A 27,456-nucleotide genomic window follows, 5' to 3' on the forward strand; every position below is an offset into this window, starting at 1 on the left:
AGTGTGAAAATAAATTAACATGTAATAGTTTTCTGTGTGTTTCCTCTTCGAATCAAAAGGTTTTAGGCCTCAGGAAAATCAGAGAGAAAGAGAAAGAGGGAGGGAAGGAGGGAGGGAAATAGAGAGGGAGGGAGGGATGGAGGCAGGGAAAGAGAGAGGGAGAGAGAGAGAGAAAGAGAGAGGGAGAGAGAGAGAAAGGGAGAGGGAGAGAGGGAGAATGAGACGCTGAGATAGAGACAGAGAGAGAAACAGAGAGAGTGCTAGTACATTTCAAATCTACTGAACCTCACCACAGCCACAGGAACCTAAAATAACCCAGATTCATCATCAGCCCTGTGTTCAGCTAGTCACCTCCTGCTCTCAGTGAGTTCTGGGCCCTAAGCAGGTTAACTACTGAGACAGCCTGTTACACAGAGAGTCTGTTACATGTTCAACAGCCTGGTATTGGCTCAGAGAGTCTGTTACATGTTCAACAGCCTGGTATTGGCCCACAGAGTCTGTTACATGTTCGACAGCCTGGTATTGGCCCACAGAGTCTGTTACATGTTCAACAGCCTGGTATTGGCCCACAGAGTCTGTTACATGTTCAACAGCCTGGTATTGGCCCACAGAGTCTGTTACATGTTCAACAGCCTGGTATTGGCCCAGAGAGTCTGTTACATGTTCAACAGACTGGTATTGGCCCAGAGAGTCTGTTACATGTTAAACAGACTGGTTTTGGCACTGAGTTTAATGAGATGTTTGGGTCTGGGGGCTTGAGGGCCTGGATGGCGATGGTCGGTGAGAGTAGGCACACATCCACCTCTCACCACCGAGACCCCCGGACATCCACCTCTCACCACCGAGACCCCCAGAGCCCCAGACATCCACCTCTCACCATCCAGACCCCCAGGCACCCAGACATCCACCTCTCACCACCGAGACCCCCAGACATCCACCTCTCACCATCCAGACCCCCAGGCACCCAGACATCCACCTCTCACCATCCAGACTCCCAGACATCCACCTCTCACCATCCAGACCCCCAGACAACCACCTCTCACCATCCAGACCCCCAGGCACTCTGACATCCAACTCTCACCAACCACTGCTATCAAGACCCCCAGGCCCCTAGAGAACCAGCCCACCGCCACCCAGATACCAAAAATATATATATACTTACCAATTGTCCTTTTGTAATAAACCAATTGTACAAATAGTAGTGTCAGCTGTGGTAGCATAACACATATTGAGTGGGCTGGCTGGGGCTGCTGTGTCTCTGTGGGAGTATATACATACTGTAGGGCAGAGAGTCACTGGAACCAGTATGGCCTCTGCTTGAGAATTTAAAATTAGACTTACAGAAGAAATGCTGGAATGCTTTCAGTAGGCACAAAACAGAGGGAAACAAGGAAGGGAATTTCGTGAAATCGAAAGGCTACCACCTCCGAGACTTGAATCGTTTTAGTGAGAACTTGACAAGGAGTTCCTGTGTATTTATTGGGCCAATCAACTTTGAACTTTGAACTTGAAACAATAAGCAGAATGCTCAGTTTGCTTACGATTCCAAAATGTTTTCTCCTGACTGACCTTAAAAACCACTTAAGTTGTTTTTGACTGTTTTTATTGCAGTGAATGCCTCGACACAAAAAAAAAATAACATATTGTTGCAATGGTACTGGTACTATACTGTAAAACCTCTGAAATCATAGCTGTCATTTTTTTTATATATATTTTTTATTTTACCTTTATTTAACTAGGCAAGTCAGTTAAGAACAAATTCTTATTTTCAATGACGACCTGGGAACAGTGGGTTAACTGCCTGTTCAGGGGCAGAATGACAGATTTGTACCTTGTCAGCTCGGGGGTTTGAACTTGCAACCTTCCGGTTACTAGTCCAACACTCTAGTCCAACACTCTAACCACTAACCACTAGGCTACCCTGCCGCCCCTCCACTCTAACCACTAGGCTACCCTGCCGCCTCTACACTCTAACCACTAGGCTACCCTGCCGCCCCTCCACTCTAACCACTAGGCTACCCTGCCGCCCCTCCACTCTAACCACTAGGCTACCCTGCCACCCCTCCACTCTAACCACTAGGCTACCCTGCCACCCCTCCACTCTAACCACTAGGCTACCCTGCCGCCCCTCCAATCTAACCACTAGGCTACCCTGCCGCCCCTCCACTCTAACCACTAGGCTACCCTGCAGCCCCTCCACTCTAACCACTAGGCTACCCTGCCGCCCCTCCACTCTAACCACTAGGCTACCCTGCCGCCCCTCCACTCTAACCACTAGGCTACCCTGCCGCCCCTCCACTCTAACCACTAGGCTACCCTGCCGCCTCTACACTCTAACCACTAGGCTACCCTGCCGCCCCTCCACTCTAACCACTAGGCTACCCTGCCGCCTCTACACTCTAACCACTAGGCTACCCTGCCGCCTCTACACTCTAACCACTAGGCTACCCTGCAGCCCCTCCACTCTAACCACTAGGCTACCCTGCCGCCCCTCCACTCTAACCACTAGGCTACCCTGCCGCCCCTCCACTCTAACCACTAGGCTACCCTGCCGCCCCTCCACTCTAACCACTAGGCTACCCTGCCGCCCCTCCACTCTAACCACTAGGCTACCCTGCCGCCCCTCCACTCTAACCACTAGGCTACCCTGCCACCCCTCCACTCTAACCACTAGGCTACCCTGCCGCCTCTCCACTCTAACCACTAGGCTACCCTGCCGCCTCTACACTCTAACCACTAGGCTACCCTGCCGCCTCTACACTCTAACCACTAACCACTAGGCTACCCTGCCGCCCCTCCACTCTAACCACTAGGCTACCCTGCCGCCTCTACACTCTAACCACTAGGCTACCCTGCCGCCCCTCCACTCTAACCACTAGGCTACCCTGCCGCCCCTCCACTCTAACCACTAGGCTACCCTGCCACCCCTCCACTCTAACCACTAGGCTACCCTGCCGCCCCTCCACTCTAACCACTAGGCTACCCTGCCGCCCCTCCAATCTAACCACTAGGCTACCCTGCCACCCCTCCACTCTAACCACTAGGCTACCCTGCCGCCCCTCCACTCTAACCACTAGGCTACCCTGCAGCCCCTCCACTCTAACCACTAGGCTACCCTGCCGCCCCTCCACTCTAACCACTAGGCTACCCTGCCGCCCCTCCACTCTAACCACTAGGCTACCCTGCCGCCCCTCCACTCTAACCACTAGGCTACCCTGCCGCCCCTCCACTCTAACCACTAGGCTACCCTGCCGCCTCTCCACTCTAACCACTAGGCTACCCTGCCGCCTCTACACTCTAACCACTAGGCTACCCTGCCGCCTCTACACTCTAACCACTAGGCTACCCTGCCGCCTCTACACTCTAACCACTAGGCTACCCTGCCGCCTCCACACTCTAACCACTAGGCTACCCTGCCGCCTCCACACTCTAACCACTAGGCTACCCTGCCGCCTCTACACTCTAACCACTAGGCTACCCTGCCGCCTCTACACTCTAACCACTAGGCTACCCTGCCGTCTCCAAACTCTAACCACTAGGCTACCCTGCCGCCCCTTTTAACGTTAATGTCTCACAGTCGTCAAGCGCAATAGATGTAATCACATTAAAGGAGCAATCTGCAGTTGCTGCATCCATTTTTGGACTTAAATTAATGATATGTACCCATTTATTCTTGAAGAATAAGACGTATAAATGCCTCATGAGCTTAGTTCAACTGTTGTACCCCATCAGGACCCAAACTATAAGCTTGTTTTACTCAATACATGAAATCAAAATTATAGTTTTAACCACGGATGGTCAGTCTTTGCATTCAGAGCTTTATCTATGAACTTGAGAGTGGCTACATTTCTCTAGCCCCATCCCTCAGCTCTTTACTTTGAACAAGATCAGCTTTAAAACCCATAACTCTGTTCATTTGCTCTACCATGAGACAAAAAACAGTTGTTTAGCATCATCTCTTGTTTTCTTAGAAACTATTTATTTCATATTATTGGACTATATATGCAGTACCAGTCAAAAGTTTGGACACACCTACTCATTCAAGGGTTTTTCTTTATTTGTACTATTTTCTACATTGTAGAATAATAGTGAAGACATCTAAACTATTAAATAACACATATGGAATCATGTAGTAACCAAAAAAGTGCTAAACAAATCAAAATATATTTTAGATTTGAGATTCTTCAAAGTAGCCAACCTTTGCCTTGATGACAGTTTTGCATACTCTTGGCATTCTGTCAACCAGATTCATGAGGTTGTCACCTGGAATGCATTTTAATTAACAGGTGTGCCTTGTTAAAAGTTAATTTGTGAAATGTATTTCCTTTTAATGCATTTGAGCCAATCAGTTGTGTTGTGACAAGGTTGGTATACAGAAGTTGGCCTTATCGGGTATATGTAGTCCATATTATGGCAAGAACAGCTCAAATAAGCAAAGAGAAATGACAGTCCATCATTACTTTAACACATCAGTCTTATCGGATAATTACATCAATGATTAGTCAGATAATTTTAAGAATTTTGAAAGTTTCTTCAATTTCAGTGGCAAAAACCATCAAGCGTTATGATGAAACTGGCTCTCATGAGGACCGCCACAGTAAAGGAAGACCTCTGGTGCAGAGGATAAGTTCATTAAAGTTACCAGCCGCAGAAATTGCAACCCAAATAAATGCTTCACAGAGTTCAAGTAAAATACACATCTCCACATCAACTGTTCAGAGAAGACTGTGTGAAACAGGCATTCATGGTCAAATTGCTGCTAAGACACCACTGAGAGTTTTGGTTCCAATCGCCATGTCTTTGTGAGATGCAGAGTAGGTGAACGAATGATCTCTGCATGTGTGGTTCCCAACATGAAGCATGGAGGGGGAGGTGTGATGGCATGGGGGTGCTTTGCTGGTGACACTGTCTGTGATTTATTTAGAATTCAAGGCACACTTAACCAGCATGGCTACCATAGCATTCTGCAGTGATACGCCATCCCATCTGGTTTGCGCTTAGTGGGACTATAATTTGTTTATCAACAGCACAATGACCCAAAACCTCCAGGCTGTTTAAGGGCTATTTGACCAAGAAGGGGGGTGATGGAGTGCTGCATCAGATGACCTTGATTCCACAATCCCCCGACCTCAACTCAAATGAGATGGTTTGGGATGAGTTGGATCGAGTGAAGGAAAAGCAGCCAACAAGTGCTCAGCATATGTGGGAACTCCTTCAAGACTATTAGAAAAGCATTCCAGGTGAAACCTGTTCGAGAATGCCAAGAGTGTGCAATGCTGTCATTGAGGCAAAGGGTTGCTACTTTAAGAATATAAAATATAAAATATATTTTGATTTGTTTAACACTTCTTTGGTTATTACATAATTCCATATGTGTTATTTCATCGTGTTTATGTTGTCACTATCATTCTACAATGTAGAAAATAGTAAAAAATAAATAAAAACCCTTTAATGAGTAGGTGTATCCACACTTTTGACTGGTTTTATTTATTTATTTATTTAACCTCTAGGCAAGTCAGTTATGAACTAATTCATATTTACAATTCCGGCCTACCCCGAGCCAAACCCGGACAACGCTGGGCCAATTTGCGCCGCCCTACGGGTCTCCCAATCATGGTCGGATGTGATACAGCCTGGATACTGGTGCTGTATATACAGTATAAAATTACACTTCATTTTTGGCATGAAAAAACAGCAAGATATTAACATCAATACAATATATTACATCACATTTACATTTCTTAATCAGGTTTTTACCAGGGGCGAGGAGGACGCTTTGTTACTGCTGATGGCCACTATAATGTTACTTGCAGCATATTGCCTTAAACAAGCATATTGCCTTAAACCAGCATATTGCCACCAGCATATTGCCTTAAATTGCCTTAAAGCATATTGCCTTAAAGCATATTGCCTTAAAGCATCATATTGCCTTAAAGCATCATATTGCCTTAAAGCATCATATTGCCTTCATATTGCCTTAAACAAGCATATTGCCTTAAAGCATCATATTGCCTTAAAGCAGCATATTGCCTTAAACCAGCATATTGCCTTAAACAAGCATATTGCCTTAAACAAGCATATTGCCTTAAAGCATCATATTGCCTTAAACCAGCATATTGCCTTAAACAAGCATATTGCCTTAAAGCATCATATTGCCTTAAACAAGCATATTGCCTTAAATTGCCAAGCATATTGCCTTAAAGCAGCATCATATTGCCTTAAACCTTAAAGCATATTGCCTTAAACAAGCATATTGCCTTAAAGCATATTGCCTTAAAGCAGCATATTGCCTTAAACAAGCATATTGCCTTAAAGCAGCATATTGCCTTAAACCAGCATATTGCCTTAAACCAGCATATTGCCTTAAACCAGCATATTGCCTTAAACCAGCATATTGCCTTAAACAAGCATATTGCCTTAAACAAGCATATTGCCTTAAACAAGCATATTGCCTTAAAGCATCATATTGCCTTAAACCAGCATATTGCCTTAAACAAGCATATTGCCTTAAAGCATCATATTGCCTTAAAGCATCATATTGCCTTAAAGCATCATATTGCCTTAAAGCAGCATATTGCCTTAAAGCATCATATTGCCTTAAACAAGCATATTGCCTTAAAGCAGCATATTGCCTTAAAGCAGCATATTGCCTTAAACCAGCATATTGCCTTAAAGCATCATATTGCCTTAAACAAGCATATTGCCTTAAACCAGCATATTGCCTTAAAGCATCATATTGCCTTAAACAAGCATATTGCCTTAAACCAGCATATTGCCTTAAAGCATCATATTGCCTTAAAGCATCATATTGCCTTAAAGCATCATATTGCCTTAAAGCATCATATTGCCTTAAATTGCCACCAGCATATTGCCTTAGCAAGCATCATATTGCCTTAAACCAGCATATTGCCTTAAAGCATCATATTGCCTTAAAGCATCATATTGCCTTAAAGCATCATATTGCCTTAAAGCATCATATTGCCTTAAAGCAGCATATTGCCTTAAAGCATCATATTGCCTTAAAGCAGCATATTGCCTTAAAGCATCATATTGCCTTAAACCAGCATATTGCCTTAAACCAGCATATTGCCTTAAAGCAGCATATTGCCTTAAAGCAGCATATTGCCTTAAACAAGCATATTGCCTTAAAGCAGCATATTGCCTTAAACCAGCATATTGCCTTAAACCAGCATATTGCCTTAAACCAGCATATTGCCTTAAAGCATCATATTGCCTTAAACCAGCATATTGCCTTAAACCAGCATATTGCCTTAAACCAGCATATTGCCTTAAAGCAGCATATTGCCTTAAAGCAGCATATTGCCTTAAACCAGCATATTGCCTTAATATTGCATCATATTGCTTAAATTGCCTTAAACCAGCATATTGCCTTAAAGCAGCATATTGCCTTAAAGCAGCATATTGCCTTAAAGCAGCATATTGCCTTAAAGCAGCATATTGCCTTAAAGCAGCATATTGCCTTAAAGCATCATATTGCCTTAAAGCATCATATTGCCTTAAAGCAGCATATTGCCTTAAAGCATCATATTGCCTTAAACCAGCATATTGCCTTAAAGCATCATATTGCCTTAAAGCAGCATATTGCCTTAAAACAGCATATTGCCTTAAAGCATCATATTGCCTTAAAGCAGCATATTGCCTTAAACCAGCATATTGCCTTAAAGCATCATATTGCCTTAAAGCAGCATATTGCCTTAAACCAGCATATTGCCTTAAAGCATCATATTGCCTTAAAGCATCATATTGCCTTAAAGCATCATATTGCCTTAAAGCATCATATTGCCTTAAAGCATCATATTGCCTTAAACCAGCATATTGCCTTAAAGCATCATATTGCCTTAAAGCATCATATTGCCTTAAAGCATCATATTGCCTTAAAGCATCATATTGCCTTAAAGCATCATATTGCCTTAAAGCATCATATTGCCTTAAAGCATCATATTGCCTTAAAGCATCATATTGCCTTAAAGCATCATATTGCCTTAAAGCATCATATTGCCTTAAAGCAGCATATTGCCTTAAAGCATCATATTGCCTTAAAGCATCATATTGCCTTAAAGCAGCATATTGCCTTAAAGCAGCATATTGCCTTAAAGCATCATATTGCCTTAAACCAGCATATTGCCTTAAAGCATCATATTGCCTTAAAGCATCATATTGCCTTAAAGCATCATATTGCCTTAAAGCATCATATTGCCTTAAAGCATCATATTGCCTTAAAGCATCATATTGCCTTAAAGCAGCATATTGCCTTAAAGCATCATATTGCCTTAAAGCATCATATTGCCTTAAAGCAGCATATTGCCTTAAAGCAGCATATTGCCTTAAAGCATCATATTGCCTTAAACCATCATATTACCTTAAAGCAGCATATTGCCTTAAAGCAGCATATTGCCTTAAACCAGCATATTGCCTTAAAGCATCATATTGCCTTAAAGCAGCATATTGCCTTAAAGCAGCATATTGCCTTAAAGCATCATATTGCCTTAAACCATCATATTACCTTAAAGCAGCATATTGCCTTAAAGCATCATATTGCCTTAAAGCATCATATTGCCTTAAAGCAGCATATTGCCTTAAAGCATCATATTGCCTTAAAGCAGCATATTGCCTTAAAGCATCATATTGCATAAAGCATCATATTGCCTTAAAGCAGCATATTGCCTTAAAGCATCATATTGCCTTAAACCAGCATATTGCCTTAAAGCATCATATTGCCTTAAAGCAGCATATTGCCTTAAACCAGCATATTGCCTTAAAGCATCATATTGCCTTAAAGCAGCATATTGCCTTAAACCAGCATATTGCCTTAAAGCATCATATTGCCTTAAAGCAGCATATTGCCTTAAACCAGCATATTGCCTTAAAGCATCATATTGCCTTAAAGCAGCATATTGCCTTAAACCAGCATATTGCCTTAAAGCATCATATTGCCTTAAAGCATCATATTGCCTTAAAGCATCATATTGCCTTAAAGCATCATATTGCCTTAAAGCATCATATTGCCTTAAACCAGCATATTGCCTTAAAGCATCATATTGCCTTAAAGCATCATATTGCCTTAAAGCATCATATTGCCTTAAAGCATCATATTGCCTTAAAGCATCATATTGCCTTAAAGCATCATATTGCCTTAAAGCATCATATTGCCTTAAAGCATCATATTGCCTTAAAGCATCATATTGCCTTAAAGCATCATATTGCCTTAAAGCATCATATTGCCTTAAAGCAGCATATTGCCTTAAAGCAGCATATTGCCTTAAAGCATCATATTGCCTTAAAGCAGCATATTGCCTTAAAGCAGCATATTGCCTTAAAGCAGCATATTGCCTTAAAGCAGCATATTGCCTTAAAGCATCATATTGCCTTAAAGCATCATATTGCCTTAAAGCATCATATTGCCTTAAAGCATCATATTGCCTTAAAGCATCATATTGCCTTAAAGCATCATATTGCCTTAAAGCAGCATATTGCCTTAAAGCATCATATTGCCTTAAAGCATCATATTGCCTTAAAGCAGCATATTGCCTTAAAGCAGCATATTGCCTTAAAGCATCATATTGCCTTAAACCATCATATTACCTTAAAGCAGCATATTGCCTTAAAGCATCATATTGCCTTAAAGCATCATATTGCCTTAAACCATCATATTGCCTTAAAGCATCATATTGCCTTAAAGCAGCATATTGCCTTAAACCAGCATATTGCCTTAAAGCATCATATTGCCTTAAAGCAGCATATTGCCTTAAACCAGCATATTGCCTTAAAGCATCATATTGCCTTAAAGCAGCATATTGCCTTAAACCAGCATATTGCCTTAAAGCATCATATTGCCTTAAAGCATCATATTGCCTTAAAGCATCATATTGCCTTAAAGCATCATATTGCCTTAAAGCATCATATTGCCTTAAACCAGCATATTGCCTTAAAGCATCATATTGCCTTAAAGCATCATATTGCCTTAAAGCATCATATTGCCTTAAAGCATCATATTGCCTTAAAGCATCATATTGCCTTAAAGCATCATATTGCCTTAAAGCATCATATTGCCTTAAAGCATCATATTGACTTAAAGCATCATATTGCCTTAAAGCATCATATTGCCTTAAAGCATCATATTGCCTTAAAGCATCATATTGCCTTAAAGCAGCATATTGCCTTAAAGCATCATATTGCCTTAAAGCATCATATTGCCTTAAAGCAGCATATTGCCTTAAAGCAGCATATTGCCTTAAAGCATCATATTGCCTTAAACCAGCATATTGCCTTAAAGCATCATATTGCCTTAAAGCATCATATTGCCTTAAAGCATCATATTGCCTTAAAGCATCATATTGCCTTAAAGCATCATATTGCCTTAAAGCATCATATTGCCTTAAAGCAGCATATTGCCTTAAAGCATCATATTGCCTTAAAGCATCATATTGCCTTAAAGCAGCATATTGCCTTAAAGCAGCATATTGCCTTAAACCATCATATTGCCTTAAAGCATCATATTGCCTTAAAGCATCATATTGCCTTAAAGCATCATAGCATCATATTGCCTTAAAGCATCATATTGCCTTAAAGCATCATATTGCCTTAAAGCAGCATATTGCCTTAAAGCAGCATATTGCCTTAAAGCATCATATTGCCTTAAACCAGCATATTGCCTTAAAGCATCATATTGCCTTAAAGCATCATATTGCCTTAAAGCATCATATTGCCTTAAAGCATCATATTGCCTTAAAGCATCATATTGCCTTAAAGCAGCATATTGCCTTAAAGCATCATATTGCCTTAAAGCATCATATTGCCTTAAAGCAGCATATTGCCTTAAAGCAGCATATTGCCTTAAACCATCATATTGCCTTAAAGCATCATATTGCCTTAAAGCATCATATTGCCTTAAAGCATCATATTGCCTTAAAGCATCATATTGCCTTAAAGCATCATATTGCCTTAAAGCATCATATTGCCTTAAAGCAGCATATTGCCTTAAACCATCATATTGCCTTAAAGCATCATATTGCCTTAAAGCAGCATATTGCCTTAAAGCAGCATATTGCCCTTAAAGCAGCATATTGCCTTAAAGCAGCATATTGCCTTAAAGCAGCATATTGCCTTAAAGCATCATATTGCCTTAAAGCATCATATTGCCTTAAAGCATCATATTGCCTTAAACCAGCATATTGCCTTAAAGCATCATATTGCCTTAAAGCATCATATTGCCTTAAAGCATCATATTGCCTTAAAGCATCATATTGCCTTAAAGCATCATATTGCCTTAAAGCAGCATATTGCCTTAAAGCATCATATTGCCTTAAAGCATCATATTGCCTTAAAGCAGCATATTGCCTTAAAGCAGCATATTGCCTTAAACCATCATATTGCCTTAAAGCATCATATTGCCTTAAAGCATCATATTGCCTTAAAGCATCATATTGCCTTAAAGCATCATATTGCCTTAAAGCATCATATTGCCTTAAAGCATCATATTGCCTTAAAGCAGCATATTGCCTTAAACCAGCATATTGCCTTAAAGCATCATATTGCCTTAAACCAGCATATTGCCTTAAAGCATCATATTGCCTTAAAGCATCATATTGCCTTAAAGCATCATATTGCCTTAAAGCATCATATTGCCTTAAAGCATCATATTGCCTTAAAGCATCATATTGCCTTAAAGCAGCATATTGCCTTAAAGCATCATATTGCCTTAAAGCATCATATTGCCTTAAAGCAGCATATTGCCTTAAAGCAGCATATTGCCTTAAACCATCATATTGCCTTAAAGCATCATATTGCCTTAAAGCATCATATTGCCTTAAAGCATCATATTGCCTTAAAGCATCATATTGCCTTAAAGCATCATATTGCCTTAAAGCATCATATTGCCTTAAAGCAGCATATTGCCTTAAAGCAGCATATTGCCTTAAACCATCATATTGCCTTAAAGCATCATATTGCCTTAAAGCAGCATATTGCCTTAAAGCAGCATATTGCCTTAAAGCAGCATATTGCCTTAAAGCAGCATATTGCCTTAAAGCAGCATATTGCCTTAAAGCATCATATTGCCTTAAAGCATCATATTGCCTTAAAGCATCATATTGCCTTAAAGCAGCATATTGCCTTAAAGCATCATATTGCCTTAAAGCATCATATTGCCTTAAAGCAGCATATTGCCTTAAAGCAGCATATTGCCTTAAAGCATCATATTGCCTTAAAGCATCATATTGCCTTAAAGCAGCATATTGCCTTAAAGCAGCATATTGCCTTAAAACATCATATTGCCTTAAAGCATCATATTGCCTTAAAGCATCATATTGCCTTAAAGCATCATATTGCCTTAAAGCATCATATTGCCTTAAAGCAGCATATTGCCTTAAAGCATCATATTGCCTTAAAGCAGCATATTGCCTTAAAGCAGCATATTGCCTTAAACCATCATATTGCCTTAAAGCATCATATTGCCTTAAAGCAGCATATTGCCTTAAAGCAGCATATTGCCTTAAAGCAGCATATTGCCTTAAAGCAGCATATTGCCTTAAAGCAGCATATTGCCTTAAAGCATCATATTGCCTTAAAGCATCATATTGCCTTAAAGCAGCATATTGCCTTAAAGCAGCATATTGCCTTAAAGCATCATATTGCCTTAAAGCATCATATTGCCTTAAAGCATCATATTGCCTTAAAGCATCATATTGCCTTAAAGCATCATATTGCCTTAAAGCAGCATATTGCCTTAAAGCATCATATTGCCTTAAAGCATCATATTGCCTTAAAGCAGCATATTGCCTTAAAGCAGCATATTGCCTTAAACCATCATATTGCCTTAAAGCATCATATTGCCTTAAAGCATCATATTGCCTTAAAGCATCATATTGCCTTAAAGCATCATATTGCCTTAAAGCATCATATTGCCTTAAAGCATCATATTGCCTTAAAGCAGCATATTGCCTTAAAGCAGCATATTGCCTTAAAGCATCATATTGCCTTAAACCAGCATATTGCCTTAAAGCATCATATTGCCTTAAAGCATCATATTGCCTTAAAGCATCATATTGCCTTAAAGCATCATATTGCCTTAAAGCATCATATTGCCTTAAAGCAGCATATTGCCTTAAAGCATCATATTGCCTTAAAGCATCATATTGCCTTAAAGCAGCATATTGCCTTAAAGCAGCATATTGCCTTAAACCATCATATTGCCTTAAAGCATCATATTGCCTTAAAGCATCATATTGCCTTAAAGCATCATATTGCCTTAAAGCATCATATTGCCTTAAAGCATCATATTGCCTTAAAGCATCATATTGCCTTAAAGCAGCATATTGCCTTAAAGCATAGCATATTGCCTTAAGCAGCATATTGCCTTAAAGCAGCAATTGCCTTAAACCATCATATTGCCTTAAAGCATAAAGCAGCATATTGCCTTAAAGCAGCATATTGCCTTAAAGCAGCATATTGCCTTAAAGCAGCATATTGCCTTAAAGCAGCATATTGCCTTAAAGCAGCATATTGCCTTAAAGCATCATATTGCCTTAAAGCATCATATTGCCTTAAAGCATCATATTGCCTTAAACCAGCATATTGCCTTAAAGCATCATATTGCCTTAAAGCATCATATTGCCTTAAAGCAGCATATTGCCTTAAAGCATCATATTGCCTTAAAGCATCATATTGCCTTAAAGCAGCATATTGCCCTTAAAGCATCATATTGCCTTAAAGCATCATATTGCCTTAAAGCAGCATATTGCCTTAAAGCATCATATTGCCTTAAAGCAGCATATTGCCTTAAAGCAGCATATTGCCTTAAAGCATCATATTGCCTTAAAGCATCATATTGCCTTAAAGCATCATATTGCCTTAAAGCAGCATATTGCCTTAAAGCATCATATTGCCTTAAAGCATCATATTGCCTTAAAGCATCATATTGCCTTAAAGCAGCATATTGCCCTTAAAGCATCATATTGCCTTAAAGCAGCATATTGCCTTAAAGCAGCATATTGCCCTTAAAGCATCATATTGCCTTAAAGCATCATATTGCCTTAAAGCATCATATTGCCTTAAAGCATCATATTGCCTTAAAGCATCATATTGCCTTAAAGCATCATATTGCCTTAAAGCATCATATTGCCTTAAAGCATCATATTGCCTTAAACCAGCATATTGCCTTAAAGCAGCATATTGCCTTAAAGCAGCATATTGCCTTAAAGCATCATATTGCCTTAAAGCAGCATATTGCCTTAAAGCATCATATTGCCTTAAAGCATCATATTGCCTTAAAGCATCATATTGCCTTAAAGCATCATATTGCCTTAAAGCATCATATTGCCTTAAAGCATCATATTGCCTTAAAGCATCATATTGCCTTAAAGCAGCATATTGCCTTAAAGCATCATATTGCCTTAAAGCATCATATTGCCTTAAAGCATCATATTGCCTTAAAGCATCATATTGCCTTAAAGCAGCATATTGCCTTAAAGCAGCATATTGCCTTAAAGCATCATATTGCCTTAAAGCAGCATATTGCCTTAAAGCAGCTCCAAATGATAAGAATATGTTGAAGATAAATACACAACGCAGAGGATGAGAGGACGGTCCAGTCGTACTTGGTCCAGTCGTACTGCAAGGACTTCTGATTGGTCAATCCCAGGCTAGGGTGGGGGTTATAAATGGCATCCTGTTCCTTTGGAGGTGGAGAAAAGCTGAGGACAGGGGAGACTGAACATCTACCTCCCAGCATTACATCTTGATTTGTCCTTCTCAAATAAACCTATTTTTCTCCCCCGATTTTCTTTGGAGTTTGTGTTATTGAAGAATAACATCAATTGCTAACAAAATCAAATAAGCTGTCATGCATGCAAGGCTGAACAGTTGGTCTGAGTCTGCATCAGCAGCACTGAGGGATGAAAGCCCCGGGATGCATCCCGAATGGCACCCTATTCCCTATGTAGTGCACTACTTTTGTTCCAGAGCCCTATGGCACCCTATTCCCTATGTAGTGCACTACTTTAGACCAGAGCCCTATGGCACCCTATTCCCTATGTAGTGCACTACTTTAGACCAGAGCCCTTTATATAGAGAATAGGGTGCCATTTGGGACGGGCCCTCAGCCAGGGTCACATCTGGTGGATGGCTGGGGGCTGGAGTGACTGTATGCCACCTACCTAGATGTCTGTCCAGCATAAAGAGAGTGATGGGGGGGTGGAAGGAGAAAGGGAGGTAGAGAGAGAGAGAGAGAGTGATAGAGAAAGAGAGAGAGAGATACAGAGAGAGAGTGATAGAGAAAGAGAGAGAGAAACAGAGAGAGAGAGTGATAGAGAAAGAGAGAGAGAGAGAGATACAGAGAGAGAGAGTGATAGAGAAAGAGAGAGAGATACAGAGAGAGAGTGATAGAGAAAGAGAGAGAGAAACAGAGAGAGGGAGTGATAGAGAAAGAGAGAGAGAGAGAGATACAGAGAGAGAGAGTGATAGAGAAAGAGAGAGAGAGATACAGAGAGAGAGTGATAGAGAAAGAGAGAGAGAAACAGAGAGAGAGAGTGATAGAGAAAGAGAGAGAGAGGAGATACAGAGAGAGAGAGTGATAGAGAAAGAGAGAGAGAGATAAAGAGAGAGAGTGATAGAGAAAGAGAGAGAGAAACAGAGAGAGGGAGTGATAGAGAAAGAGAGAGAGAGAGAGATACAGAGAGAGAAAGGCAAAGATAGAGTGGTGGAGGGTGGCAGATACAGAGAGATCAGGTACTTTGGTCAGCCATTTCAGGCTTTCCATCTTACTATAATGCTCACAGATTCGGACCATTTTACAATAAGGTGTAAACTCACAGACTACTGACCTAGAGCAGGACTCAGGGATTTTTCTGCCATTGAAATCCTTGGACGGGCCGCCTAAGCGTTTTATCCAAACAGTGTAAAAATATTTATTTTTCTGGATACATAAATGATTTCAATGTAAACTTAAATGACTAAAAACAGATATAAACTATGCAGAAAAGATAATGGATCTCTATATTTTTCTATAATATAATCTTTGAGAATTAACAATCCCCTGTGAAGTTGCATTCATGTCTGAAATGTGCTGTATAAATAAAGCTTGGATGAAAATAAAATCTAGATCGTTTTTTTTTTTAAACAATGAATTTAGCAGTATAGATTTTGTTATTATGTTTGAGCAAAAGAACACAGCATTAGCCATGGCAAAATGCGTAAAATTGCAGGAAATTAGATTTAAAATTAACAACATTTTCTCTCAGCTCCATGGCAGAATATGTAGAATCGCAGGAAATTGACTTAAATCTGCAAAAATGTCTCCACGCCGCAAAAATGGGGGTCTCTAAAATGTACTCCAAAATTCAGCTGTGCTGACTGGCCAACCACGCCCCCTGCCACGCCCACCACCAAAGCCCCTTTTTGATGTGGATACACCCTAGGACTATGTCCATATTTAATCAAGACTTCAATCGGGATATGATCCACTGTCCAAGTCTTTGCAGTTAACTATCTGATTTGATTATGCGTCTGTTATGACAGATTCGTTTGACATTAGTATTGTACTGTTAGACACTTACTGCACTGCTGGAGATGGAAACAAGCATTTTGCTGCACTTGCTTTAACATCTGCTAAAATGTGCATACGACAAATAAAGTTTCATTTGAATTGAACTGACTTGATCAAGTACAATGAACAAGAGGAGGAGCACATCTTCGGTAATAGATGTCTGACTAGACTTAATAACGTCTCTAATATGATGAAGAAGTTATGAATTTAACTGCATCGGCAACAGAATAGATGTTGACGGTAGGTAAAAGATTTTCACAATATAACTTATGTAGCGGCAGGTATCCTAGTTGTTAAGGGCGTTGGGTCAGTAACTGAGAGGTTGATGGTTCGAATCCCCAAGCTGACTAGGTGAAAAATCTGTCGATGTGCCTTTAAGCAAAGGACTTAACCTTAATTGCTCCTGTAAATTGCTCTGGATAGGTCTGCTAACATATAAATGTTGTAACAAGTAGAACTTGCATAGAGGGATCGAGACTGTTTTCACATCTATCAATGTTGTAACAAGGAGGCTGCAAGTCAATGTCACTTTGGAGATGTTGTTTTTCTTACTGTTGAGACCTGAGACGAGACACGAATCAACAGGGTGTTTCTGCTGTTGAGATCTGAGACGAGACACAAATCAACAGGGTGTTTCTGCTGTTGAGACCTGAGACGAGACACGAATCAACAGGGTTTTTCTGCTGTTGAGACCTGAGATTAGACACAAATAAACAGAGTTTTTCTGCTGTTGAGACCTGAGACGAGACACGAATCAACAGGGTTTTTCTGCTGTTGAGACCTGAGATGAGACACAAACCAACAGGGTTTTTCTGCTGTTGAGACCTGAGATGAGACACAAATCAACAGGGTTTTTCTGCTGTTGAGACCTGAGACGAGACACGAATCAACAGGGTTTTTCTGCTGTTGAGACCTGAGACGAGACACGAATCAACAGGGTTTTTCTGCTGTTGAGACCTGAGACGAGACACGAATCAACAGGGTTTTTCTGCTGTTGAGACCTGAGACGAGACACGAATCAACAGGGTTTTTCTGCTGTTGAGACCTGAGACGAGACACGAATCAACAGGGTGTTTCTGCTGTTGAGACCTGAGACGAGACACGAATCAACAGGGTTTTTCTGCTGTTGAGACCTGAGACGAGACACGAATCAACAGGGTTTTTCTGCTGTTGAGACCTGAGACGAGACACGAATCAACAGGGTTTTTCTGCTGTTGAGACCTGAGACGAGACACGAACCAAAAGGGTTTTTCTGCTGTTGAGACCTGAGACGAGACACGAATCAACAGGGTTTTTCTGCTGTTGAGACCTGAGACGAGACGCGAACCAACAGGGTTTTTCTGCCAATAATATTCCTGTTCTCCATTAATACCACAAACTTGACTAACAATGTATTGGCTAGATTTAGGCTAACTATGTCAAACAGTTACTTATAATTAATCCAATGCTTGTTCCAAATGATACATATTCCTCTCCAAATAAGTGTTCATTAAACAATGAGAATAATACAACGCTGAAGTAAAGGCAACAGTTTAAAAGATATGTGTGAATGGCGCGTCAGCAGCAGCATTTACATGGTAATGAGGCTACTATCGTCCTCGGGTCCAAATCTCAGCAGAACAGATCCTATTTCAGTCCTCGCCATTGATTAACGAAGGAAATTATTTGGCTTGAGAGTTACTTCACGGCTCAAGCCGTTGTACCTACTGTGGGAATGTTGCTAATTCAAGATGGGAACTCTCTGTCTAGCAGCAGGCATTGTGATGCGATTAGACTTTTAATCGTAATGCCCAATCAAATCGATCTTCTCAGGGGAATTTGAGAATGAAAAGACAGACAGAGAAGAAGAAAGAACTCATTACTACAAAAATAACAAAAAGACTACAAAAAGTTAAAATAGCAGTCTAGTTCCTAGTTATAGATCAGCTATAAAAAAATAAAAAATAAAATATTTAACCTTTATTTAACTAGGCTAGTCAGTTAAGAACAAAATCTTATTTACAATGACGGCCAACACCGGCCAAACCCCGACGACACTGGGCCAGTTGTGCGCCACCCTATGGGACTCCCAATCACGGCCGGTTGTGATACAGGGAAACACTGCCAAAGTAAAATGAGTTTGGTAAGTATTAGGAAAGAGAGAAGCAGACAGTCACCCTTTCCTTCAGCAGTGATGAGTCCCTAGAGGACTGCGTAACCAAAACCCACATCGTACCAATGCCATGATGAGAGCCTGATCAATGAATACTCAGGAAGTCACTTCTCATCCAATCTGAATCAAATTATGAAGGAAGCCTGGATATTCTGTGGCTACAGGTGAAAAACTGAGACATGACACCTGGGCATGAGTCAACACCTGTCTACAATAATACAAGTACACCTGGGCATGGGTCAACACCTGTCTGCAACAACACAGGTACACCTGGGCATGAGTCAACACCTGTCTACAATAACACAGGTACACCTGGGCATGTGTCAACACCTGTCTACAATAACACAGGTACACCTGGGCATGGGTCAACACCTGTCTACAACAACACAGGTACACCTGGGCATGGGTCAACACCTGTCTGCAATAACACAGGTACACCTGGGCATGGGTCAACACCTGTCTACAACAACACAGGTACACCTGGCCCCATACACACAACAATGGTTTATCCCAAACTTTAAGGGTAAGTTTCCAGAACCAGATGACTAAAAATAACTTTCAAAGGATATTCTCAACTGGGCTTGGGAAATTCCACAAGAAGAGAGTGCTGCTGAAACAAAAACCAATGATTGTAACCATTCAACTCTATGCACAATGACAATGTTTAACCATTTCCACAGAAAAGTTTACACAAACACATTTACTTGAAGAACAGTGTAGATACAAAGGTTGGTTACAGCACAAAGGACCGACGCTGGAGAAAAGCAGTCTAGGGAGATGAACATTTAATGTGGAACAGACGTCGAACAGGACAGGAACAGCGTCAGAACCAGGTAACAAAAATGACAAACAAACATTTATCCGGAAGCGAGGAAGAGAGATAGGGAATATAGAGATATAGGGGAGGAAATTAACACAGGTAATTGAGTCCAGGTGAGTGCAATGAATCAAGGGGAGCAGGTGTGCGTAATAATGGTGGCAGGAGTGCGTGATGCCGGGGAGCCTGGCGCCCGAGGGAGAGCGGGAGCAGGCGTGACACAAATCATGGAAGCATGCGCTTTAATCTTTGGTCCAGGAAACTGTCCCTAAGGACCCACTTATAATTCTTCCCAACCCTGAGCATGGACCATCAGCACCGCAGAGGCATGCATGCACCTGGCCCAGACCCACCTGGCCCAGACCCATCTGGCTCCAGACCAGCAGTTTAAATCCTCTCATTTCCTTTCCAGAGACAACAGGATGAAGGAGCTCTGGAGAGTCTAACAATAGTATTTTAATTGGGACAGGTGGCACTGCAAACCAACCACCTCTGGGACAGGTGGCACTGCTAACCACCCACCTCTGGGATTAGGTGCCACTGCTAACCACACACATCTGGGATAGGTGCCACTGCTAACCACCCACATCTGGGATTAGGTGTCACTGCTAACCACCCACCTCTGGGATTAGGTGCTAACCACCCACCTCTGGGATTAGGTGCCACTGCTAACCACAAACCTCTGGGATTAGGTGCCACTGCTAACCACCCACCTCTGGGATTAGGTGCCACTGCTAACCACCCACCTCTGGTATTAGGTGCCACTGCTAACCACACACATCTGGGATAGGTGCCACTGCTAACCACCCACATCTGGGATTAGGTGTCACTGCTAACCACCCACCTCTGGGATTAGGTGCTAACCACCCACCTCTGGGATTAGGTGCCACTGCTAACCACAAACCTCTGGGATTAGGTGCCACTGCTAACCACCCACCTCTGGGATTAGGTGCCACTGCTAACCACCCACCTCTGGGATTAGGTGCCACTGCTAACCACCCACCTCTGGGATTAGGTGCCACTGCTAACCACCCACCTTTGAGATTAGGTGTCACTGCTAACTACCCACCTCTGGGATTAGGTGCCACTGCTAACCACCCACCTCTGGGATTAGATGCTACTGCTAACCACCCACCTCTGGGATTAGGTGCCACTGCTAACCACCCACCTCTGGGATTAGGTGCTAACCACCCACCTCTGGGATTAGGTGCCACTGCTAACCACCCACCTCTGGGATTAGGTGCCACTGCTAACCACCCACCTCTGGGATTAGGTGCTAACCACCCACCTCTGGGATTAGGTGCCACTGCTAACCACCCACCTCTGCGATTAGGTGCCACTGCTAACCACCCACCTCTGGGATTAGGTGCCACTGCTAACCACCCACCTCTGGGATAGGTGCCACTGCTAACCACCCACCTCGGGGATAGGTGCCACCGCTAACCACCCACCTCTGGGATAGGTGCCACTGCTAACCACCCACCTCGGGGATAGGTGCCACCGCTAACCACCCACCTCTGGGATAGGTGCCACTGCTAACCACCCACCTCGGGGATATGTGCCACCGCTAACCAACCACCTCTACTACCCCAAATATTGTTTAATGTTCTCTCACCAGCCCTTTAGCACTATAGATTTCCCAAAGCCATACAATCAGCTTTTTGTGGACGAAGTTGTCTGAGGTATAAAAGTATTCAACTTTGTAATGAATTTGAACAGCAACAGTGCCAACAAACTCTTCAAACACTGGACAACATTTAAACAAGCATTTAGCTACACTCGCAATAACATCTGCTAACCATGTGTATGTGACCAATAACATTTGATTTGATTTGAAACACTGGGCAACATTTAGCAGAACTGTGCATTTGGTGAAAAACCCAGGGGATATTTGCACATTTGTTTTGCAAACACTCAATACAGCCTAAAAAGTGAATCACCAACATACAGCAATTGAATCAAACAACAGAATTCCTAGTCTTGCTCCTACACATATCCTCTTCTTTTTCTGTCCCCAGCTTGACTATATCTTTATACCGCCTCAAACTTTGCGGTAGCAAGCTGTTGACTTCGAAATACTAGCTCATCCCTATAAAAATGGTGCTAAAATGCCGCTGGTCTTGTGCTAGCTGCCCAGCTGACGCAATGACCCATGGTGTAGTGTGTTGTGGTGTGGGCAGGAGCCAGCAAGCAGGGAACGCATGTACAGTGTGTATGCATGGGCTGAGGAAGCATCAGCTTTTAAAGAGGCTAAATTTAAGTTCTCCTTTGGAATGCAGAAGGCTTCCAGAACAACATCAACTCCAAATAAGCACTCTGCTGCTGCTACTGCTACTGCATGGGGGCATGGGACAAGGCTAGGGTCTGGGGAAGCGTCCTCTCTGGATTTAAAAGGGTTGACTACCTACACAGTTCTGCACATCACCTCTTGAGTTAATGACAAGTATGACATCACAGCCACAAAGTTTTGAAAACTCCTTCAAACTACAAGGGCTCTTTAATAACACTGGACTACAAAATATAGATCCAAGCCTTCGATCTTCTGACTTCGCAATCACACTTTGGAACTGAGATTATGGAAAAACAAGTCCAATTTCATACAACTGCTTCAAATTCTTTCATCGTGTTGCTTTCTAATTTGATCATTATTTTTTTGCTGAGAATTTTAATGCACAGCAGGAAATGCAAACTTGTAGTGCATTCAAGGTTAAAAAGGCTCCTAAAGTTTGTAATTTCCATTAAAAAAAGGTAAGATTTGATTTGCCCTAACAATTTTTGTTGATCAAACCCTACAAAAATCTCCATTAAATATAATCAAAAGAATAATTCACATTTCCTGTTGCTGCAGGAATATTTTCCTGCTGTAGCAAACTGGCATAAATTAAGATCCTACATCTGTAGCCATCGACCTAAATTCTCTATCAGATCAATAATAAGGCCTAGGCTAGCCTATACATCAACTCAACCACTGCCACTACTGCAGAAAAGTCTCTGTTCAGGCCAACTTAAACACGCTGATTGGCACATTTTGTTTTTCTGTTGCTCATTAGAAAACGAGATTTCAGTCTAGTATGTTTTCAGTCCGATGTCGTGTTTGGTTAATGTTTGTCCCCCATGAGACACTGTACACGCGGAAGACTATTTCAATTCATCAAAATCCCTGGAATGATTCTAATTCAAGAAATGTGTAATTCATTTTGACGTTTTTGCCGAGGATTGATTTAGTTGTGCAATTTTACATCTAACTATGGTGTTTGGTGCAGTATTTCTCAAGTTAAAAAATGTGCAACGTGCTGTCAGAGTGTATGTGTGTGTGCGTGTGTGGCGTCAGTATGCATGTGGGCCCGTATTATGTGTGTGTGTGTGTGTGTGTGTGTGTGTGTGTGTGTGTGTGTGTGTGTGTGTGTGTGAGCGTGTGTGTGTGAGCGTGTGTGTGTGAGCGTGTGTGTGTGAGCGTGTGTGCTTGGCGTCAGTATGCATGTGGGCGCGTATGTAGTGTGTGTGTTAAGGTGTCTGTGTAAGGATAAAATAAAACATATAAATATGTGAGTGTGTGGGTAGGGTCTAGTGTGTGTGGGCCTTCCTCTGACACCACCTGGTATACAGGTCCTGGATGGCAGGAAGCTTGGCCCCAGTGAAGTACTGGGCCGTATTCACCACCCTCTGTAGCGCCTTGCATTTGGGTGCCTTGCAGTTGCCATACCAAGCGGTGATGCAGCCAGTCAAGATGCTCTCAATGGTGCAGCTGTAGAACTTTATGCAGATCTGAGGAACCGTGCCAAAAAAAAAATCTGCCTCCTGATGGGGAAGAGGCGCTGTCTTGCCCTCTTCACAACTGGGTTGGTGTGTGTGGACCATGTTAATTCCTCAGGGATGTGAACACAGAGGGACTTGAAGCTCTCGACCCGCTCCACTGCAGCCACATTGATGTGAATTGGGGCGCCGCTCTGTTTCCTGTAGTCCACGATCTTCTCCTTTGTCTTGCTGACGTTGAGGGAAAGGTTGTTGTCCTGGCACCACACTGCCAGGTCTCTGAACTCCTCCCTATAGGCTGCCTCATCGCCGTCTGTGATCAGTCTTACCAACGTTGTGTCGTAAGCAAACTTAATGATGGTGTTGGAGTAATGCGCGGTCACACAGTCATAGCTGAACGGGGAGTAGAGGAGGGGACTAAGCACACACCCCTGAGGGGCCCCCGTGTTGAGGCTCACTACACGGGGGTGCCTCGTCAGGAAGTCAGGATTCAGTTGCAGAGGTAGTTGTTCTGTTCCAGGGTGCTGAGCTTGGTAATAATCTTGGAGGGGACTATGGTGTTGAATGCTGAGCCTTAGTCAATGAACAGCATTCTTTACCTTGGCGTTCTTGGGCACAGGGACTATGGTGGTCTGCTTGAAACAAGTTGGTATTACAGAGCGGGTCAGGGATAGGTTATAAATGTCAGTGGAGACACTTGCCAGCTGGTCAGCGCATGCTCTGAGTATATGTCCTGGTATTCCTTCTGACCCTGCGGCCTTGTGAATATGAACCTATTTAAAGGTCTTATTCACATCAGCTACGGAGAGCATGATCACACAGTCGTCCGGGAACAGCTGGTGTTCTCATGCATGGTTCAGTGTTGTTTGCATAGAAGCAAGATTTGAAGGCCTTTAGCTCGTCTGGTAGACTTATGTTGCTGGCCAGCTCATGGCTGGGTTTTCCTTTGTAATCTATGATAGTTTGCAAGCCCTGCCACATCTGTCGAATGTCAGAGCTGACGTAGTAGGATTCAATCTTAGTCCTGTATTGACATCTTGCCTGTTTGATGGCTTGTCGGAGGTCATAACGGGATTTCTTATAAGCATCCAGATTACTGTCCCGCTTCATGAAACCGGCAGCTCTAGCCGATAGCTCAGTATGAACGTTGTCTGTAATCCATGGATTCTGGTTAGGGTATGTACGTATGGTCACTGTGGGGATGAGTCATCTAAGCACTTATTAATGAAGCCGGTGACTGATGTGGTAATCTCCTCAATGTTATCGGATCAATCCCGGAACATATTTCAGTCTGTACTCGCGAAACAGTCCTGTTGCTTAGCATCCACTTTATCGGACCACTTCTGTATTGAGTGTGTCACTGGTATTTCCTGTTTGACTTTTTGCTGTAAGCAGGAAGCCGGAGGATAGAGTTATATTCTGATTTGCAAAAAAGGAAGGTGAGGGAGAGCTTTATATGCTTGTCTGTGTGTGGAGTAAAGGTGATCTAGAGTTTTTTCGCCTCTAGTTGCATAGGTGACATGCTGGTAAAAATTACAGAAAACTGATTTAATTTTCCCTGCATTAAAATCACTGACTACAAGAAACGCCACCTCTGAATGTGCATTTTCTTGTTTGCATATGGCCCTATACAGCTTGTTGAGTGTGGTCCTAGTGCCAGCATCCGTTTGTGGTGGTAATAAGACAGCTACAAAAAATATAGATGAAAACTCTCTTGGTAAATAGTATGGTCTGCAGCTTATCATGAGGTATTCTAACTCAGACTCAGCAAAAATTAAATAAACAGATACTTCTGTGCACAAACTGAAAAAAATGACTTAAATGTGGAACTGCGGTTGAATCATCTATAACATCTCTTCCGACGTGCAGAAATTAAGTTATACTTATTTATCTGATTATGAATGTCAATGAATTACATATAAATCAGATCCTAACACATTTACAATCAGTGCTTTAATTAATGCTAAGGAGCGTGTTTTTGTATCGACTGACTACCGATAATCTCTCATGACAGCCTGATTAGACTATTGATGTTATGTGTGCTTGGGGCCTGTGAAACCCCCTGGAATATGGCTGTTTTCGCTAGATAATCAGGATGCCATTGAGTGGTGTGAGTGTCAGGGGAATCTGAGAGCCATCAGGATCAGCATATCACAGGCCTGTTAAACACTGTAGGCCGTCAAATACTGCTGACCGACCTGTGACCTGTCAAACAGCCACCTCTAGGTCTTCTCTCTATCGTAACATACTGTATTGAAGGATCAACTACACATCTGTCTTCACTTCTCTGGTTATGGATCAACTACACATCTGTCTTCTCTTCTCTGGTTAGGGATCAACTACACATCTGTCTTCTCTACTCTGGTTATGGATCAACTACACATCTGTCTTCTCTACTCTGGTAAAAGATCAACTACACATCTGTCTTCTCTACTCTGGTAAAAGATCAACTACACATCTGTCTTCTCTTCTCTGGTAAAGGATCAACTACACATCTGTCTTCTCTTCTCTGGTAAAGGATCAACTACACATCTGTCTTCTCTTCTCTGGTTATGGATCAACTACACATCTGTCTTCTCCTCTGGTAAAGGATCAACTACACATCTGTCTTCTCTTCTCTGGTTAGGGATCAACTACACATCTGTCTTCTCTTCTCTGGTAAAGGATCAACTACACATCTGTCTTCTCTACTCTGGTAAAGGATCAACTACACATCTGTCTTCTTCTCTCTGGTTATGGATCAACTACACATCTGTCTTCTCTTCTCTGGTAAGGGATCAACTACACATCTGTCTTCTCTTCTCTGGTAAAATATCAACTACACATCTGTCTTCTCTACTCTGGTTATGGATCAACTACACATCTGTCTTCTCTTCTCTGGTAAAGGATCAACTACACATCTGTCTTCTCTTCTCTGGTTATGGATCAGCTACACATCTGTATTCTCTTCTCTGGTTAAGGATCAACCATCAACCATCATAGTTTGATCTGGTGACACACACACCAGCCTGTTGGATCTTTCTAACTCTATGGAAGTGTGTTATCCTCCATTGTATGACGCTGGACAGTTTATCAGCACAGCATGTCTAAGGTATCACAAAATATCACACTCCAAGAGATATGTCAGGACTAGCCTATACGTCAATGACGAACCAACTGTGATGGATGGTTATTCACACCAGGGCAACATACATACTGTACATCGTATCGTTTACAAAGATAAATGCCTTGTAGCCCCACATGAACCCTATGTAGCATAGTGTAAGTAATCTTCATCGAACCACTAAAATAGCTCTAAAATAGCAGAGCCATGCTTGGGGTTATCTTACTTGTGAACAGAACTTATTAAAACACCTCTCCCTGAGTCAAAGCAAAGCACACAGGTTAAAATAGTTTTAGCTTTTATTTTGATGATTAAATCAACAGTAGCCTTTTCACAAGCAACTACAACCCACACACAGACAGAAAGCCAGAGGAAAATCAAAGAAACATTATGTTCTTTAAGGTTAGTCAATACATCATTGTCATTATAGAGGAGGAAAACAGATACAACCATACTCCAAACTCAATTATATTAGAATGATTATGCAAAAATCACTACTTTTATTTTACAATTATGTAGGCCTAATTTAAATGTGCCATTGCACCTGCAGCTGGGACTTTCATTTAAATTCCAATGTGCCTCGAGCTCTGGCGACAGGTGCTCTGAGAGCCAATATGCAGCTCGCTCACTGCACAGTAGCCCATAGCGTGCACCATACACCTAGGTCAACTTCCCAACAAGGGCAGAATCTCATGAATTATATAAAACACCCAAAATAAAACTGCACCTATTTTATTAGAAGTCAGAGCAGTTTTCATATCCTGATTTTGCATTAGTCCAGGTATGCAAGCAAATGATAGACTCTCTATCCAGCAGTGACACCAGTTGTTGCCATTTAAAGCCATATCCAAGAACATTTCCTTTCAAGACACCCGGTCCCCCCAAAAAACGCTTTGGTTATGCATAAAAAGTAAACAAATAATGTAGCTACTTACAGTTCGTAAGAACTGGATATCATCCTCTCCTTCTCCGCCCTCAGCCATGGCTGTGAAGGAGCCTGTTTAGACTATGAAAGCCACCACTGACTGGAGATGAGGTAGGCTAGACAGAAACGCGATGCTGTAGCTCTC

General features: G+C 41.9%; 1 protein-coding gene across 1 annotated transcript in view; it reads right to left on the reverse strand.

Annotated features, from left to right (window-relative positions):
- LOC139414910 (ryanodine receptor 3-like) overlaps positions 1–27,456 on the reverse strand; it is a 233,143-nt gene extending 205,687 nt beyond the window's left edge. Inside the window, exon 1 of the mRNA XM_071162527.1 lies at positions 27,322–27,456. Within this exon, the coding sequence (XP_071018628.1) occupies positions 27,322–27,369 (48 nt within the window). The 5' untranslated portion in view covers positions 27,370–27,456. The remainder of the gene's footprint in view (positions 1–27,321) is intronic.

This window comes from Oncorhynchus clarkii, chromosome 8, assembly GCF_045791955.1.
Source record: "Oncorhynchus clarkii lewisi isolate Uvic-CL-2024 chromosome 8, UVic_Ocla_1.0, whole genome shotgun sequence".
Lineage (NCBI taxonomy): Eukaryota > Metazoa > Chordata > Actinopteri > Salmoniformes > Salmonidae > Oncorhynchus > Oncorhynchus clarkii.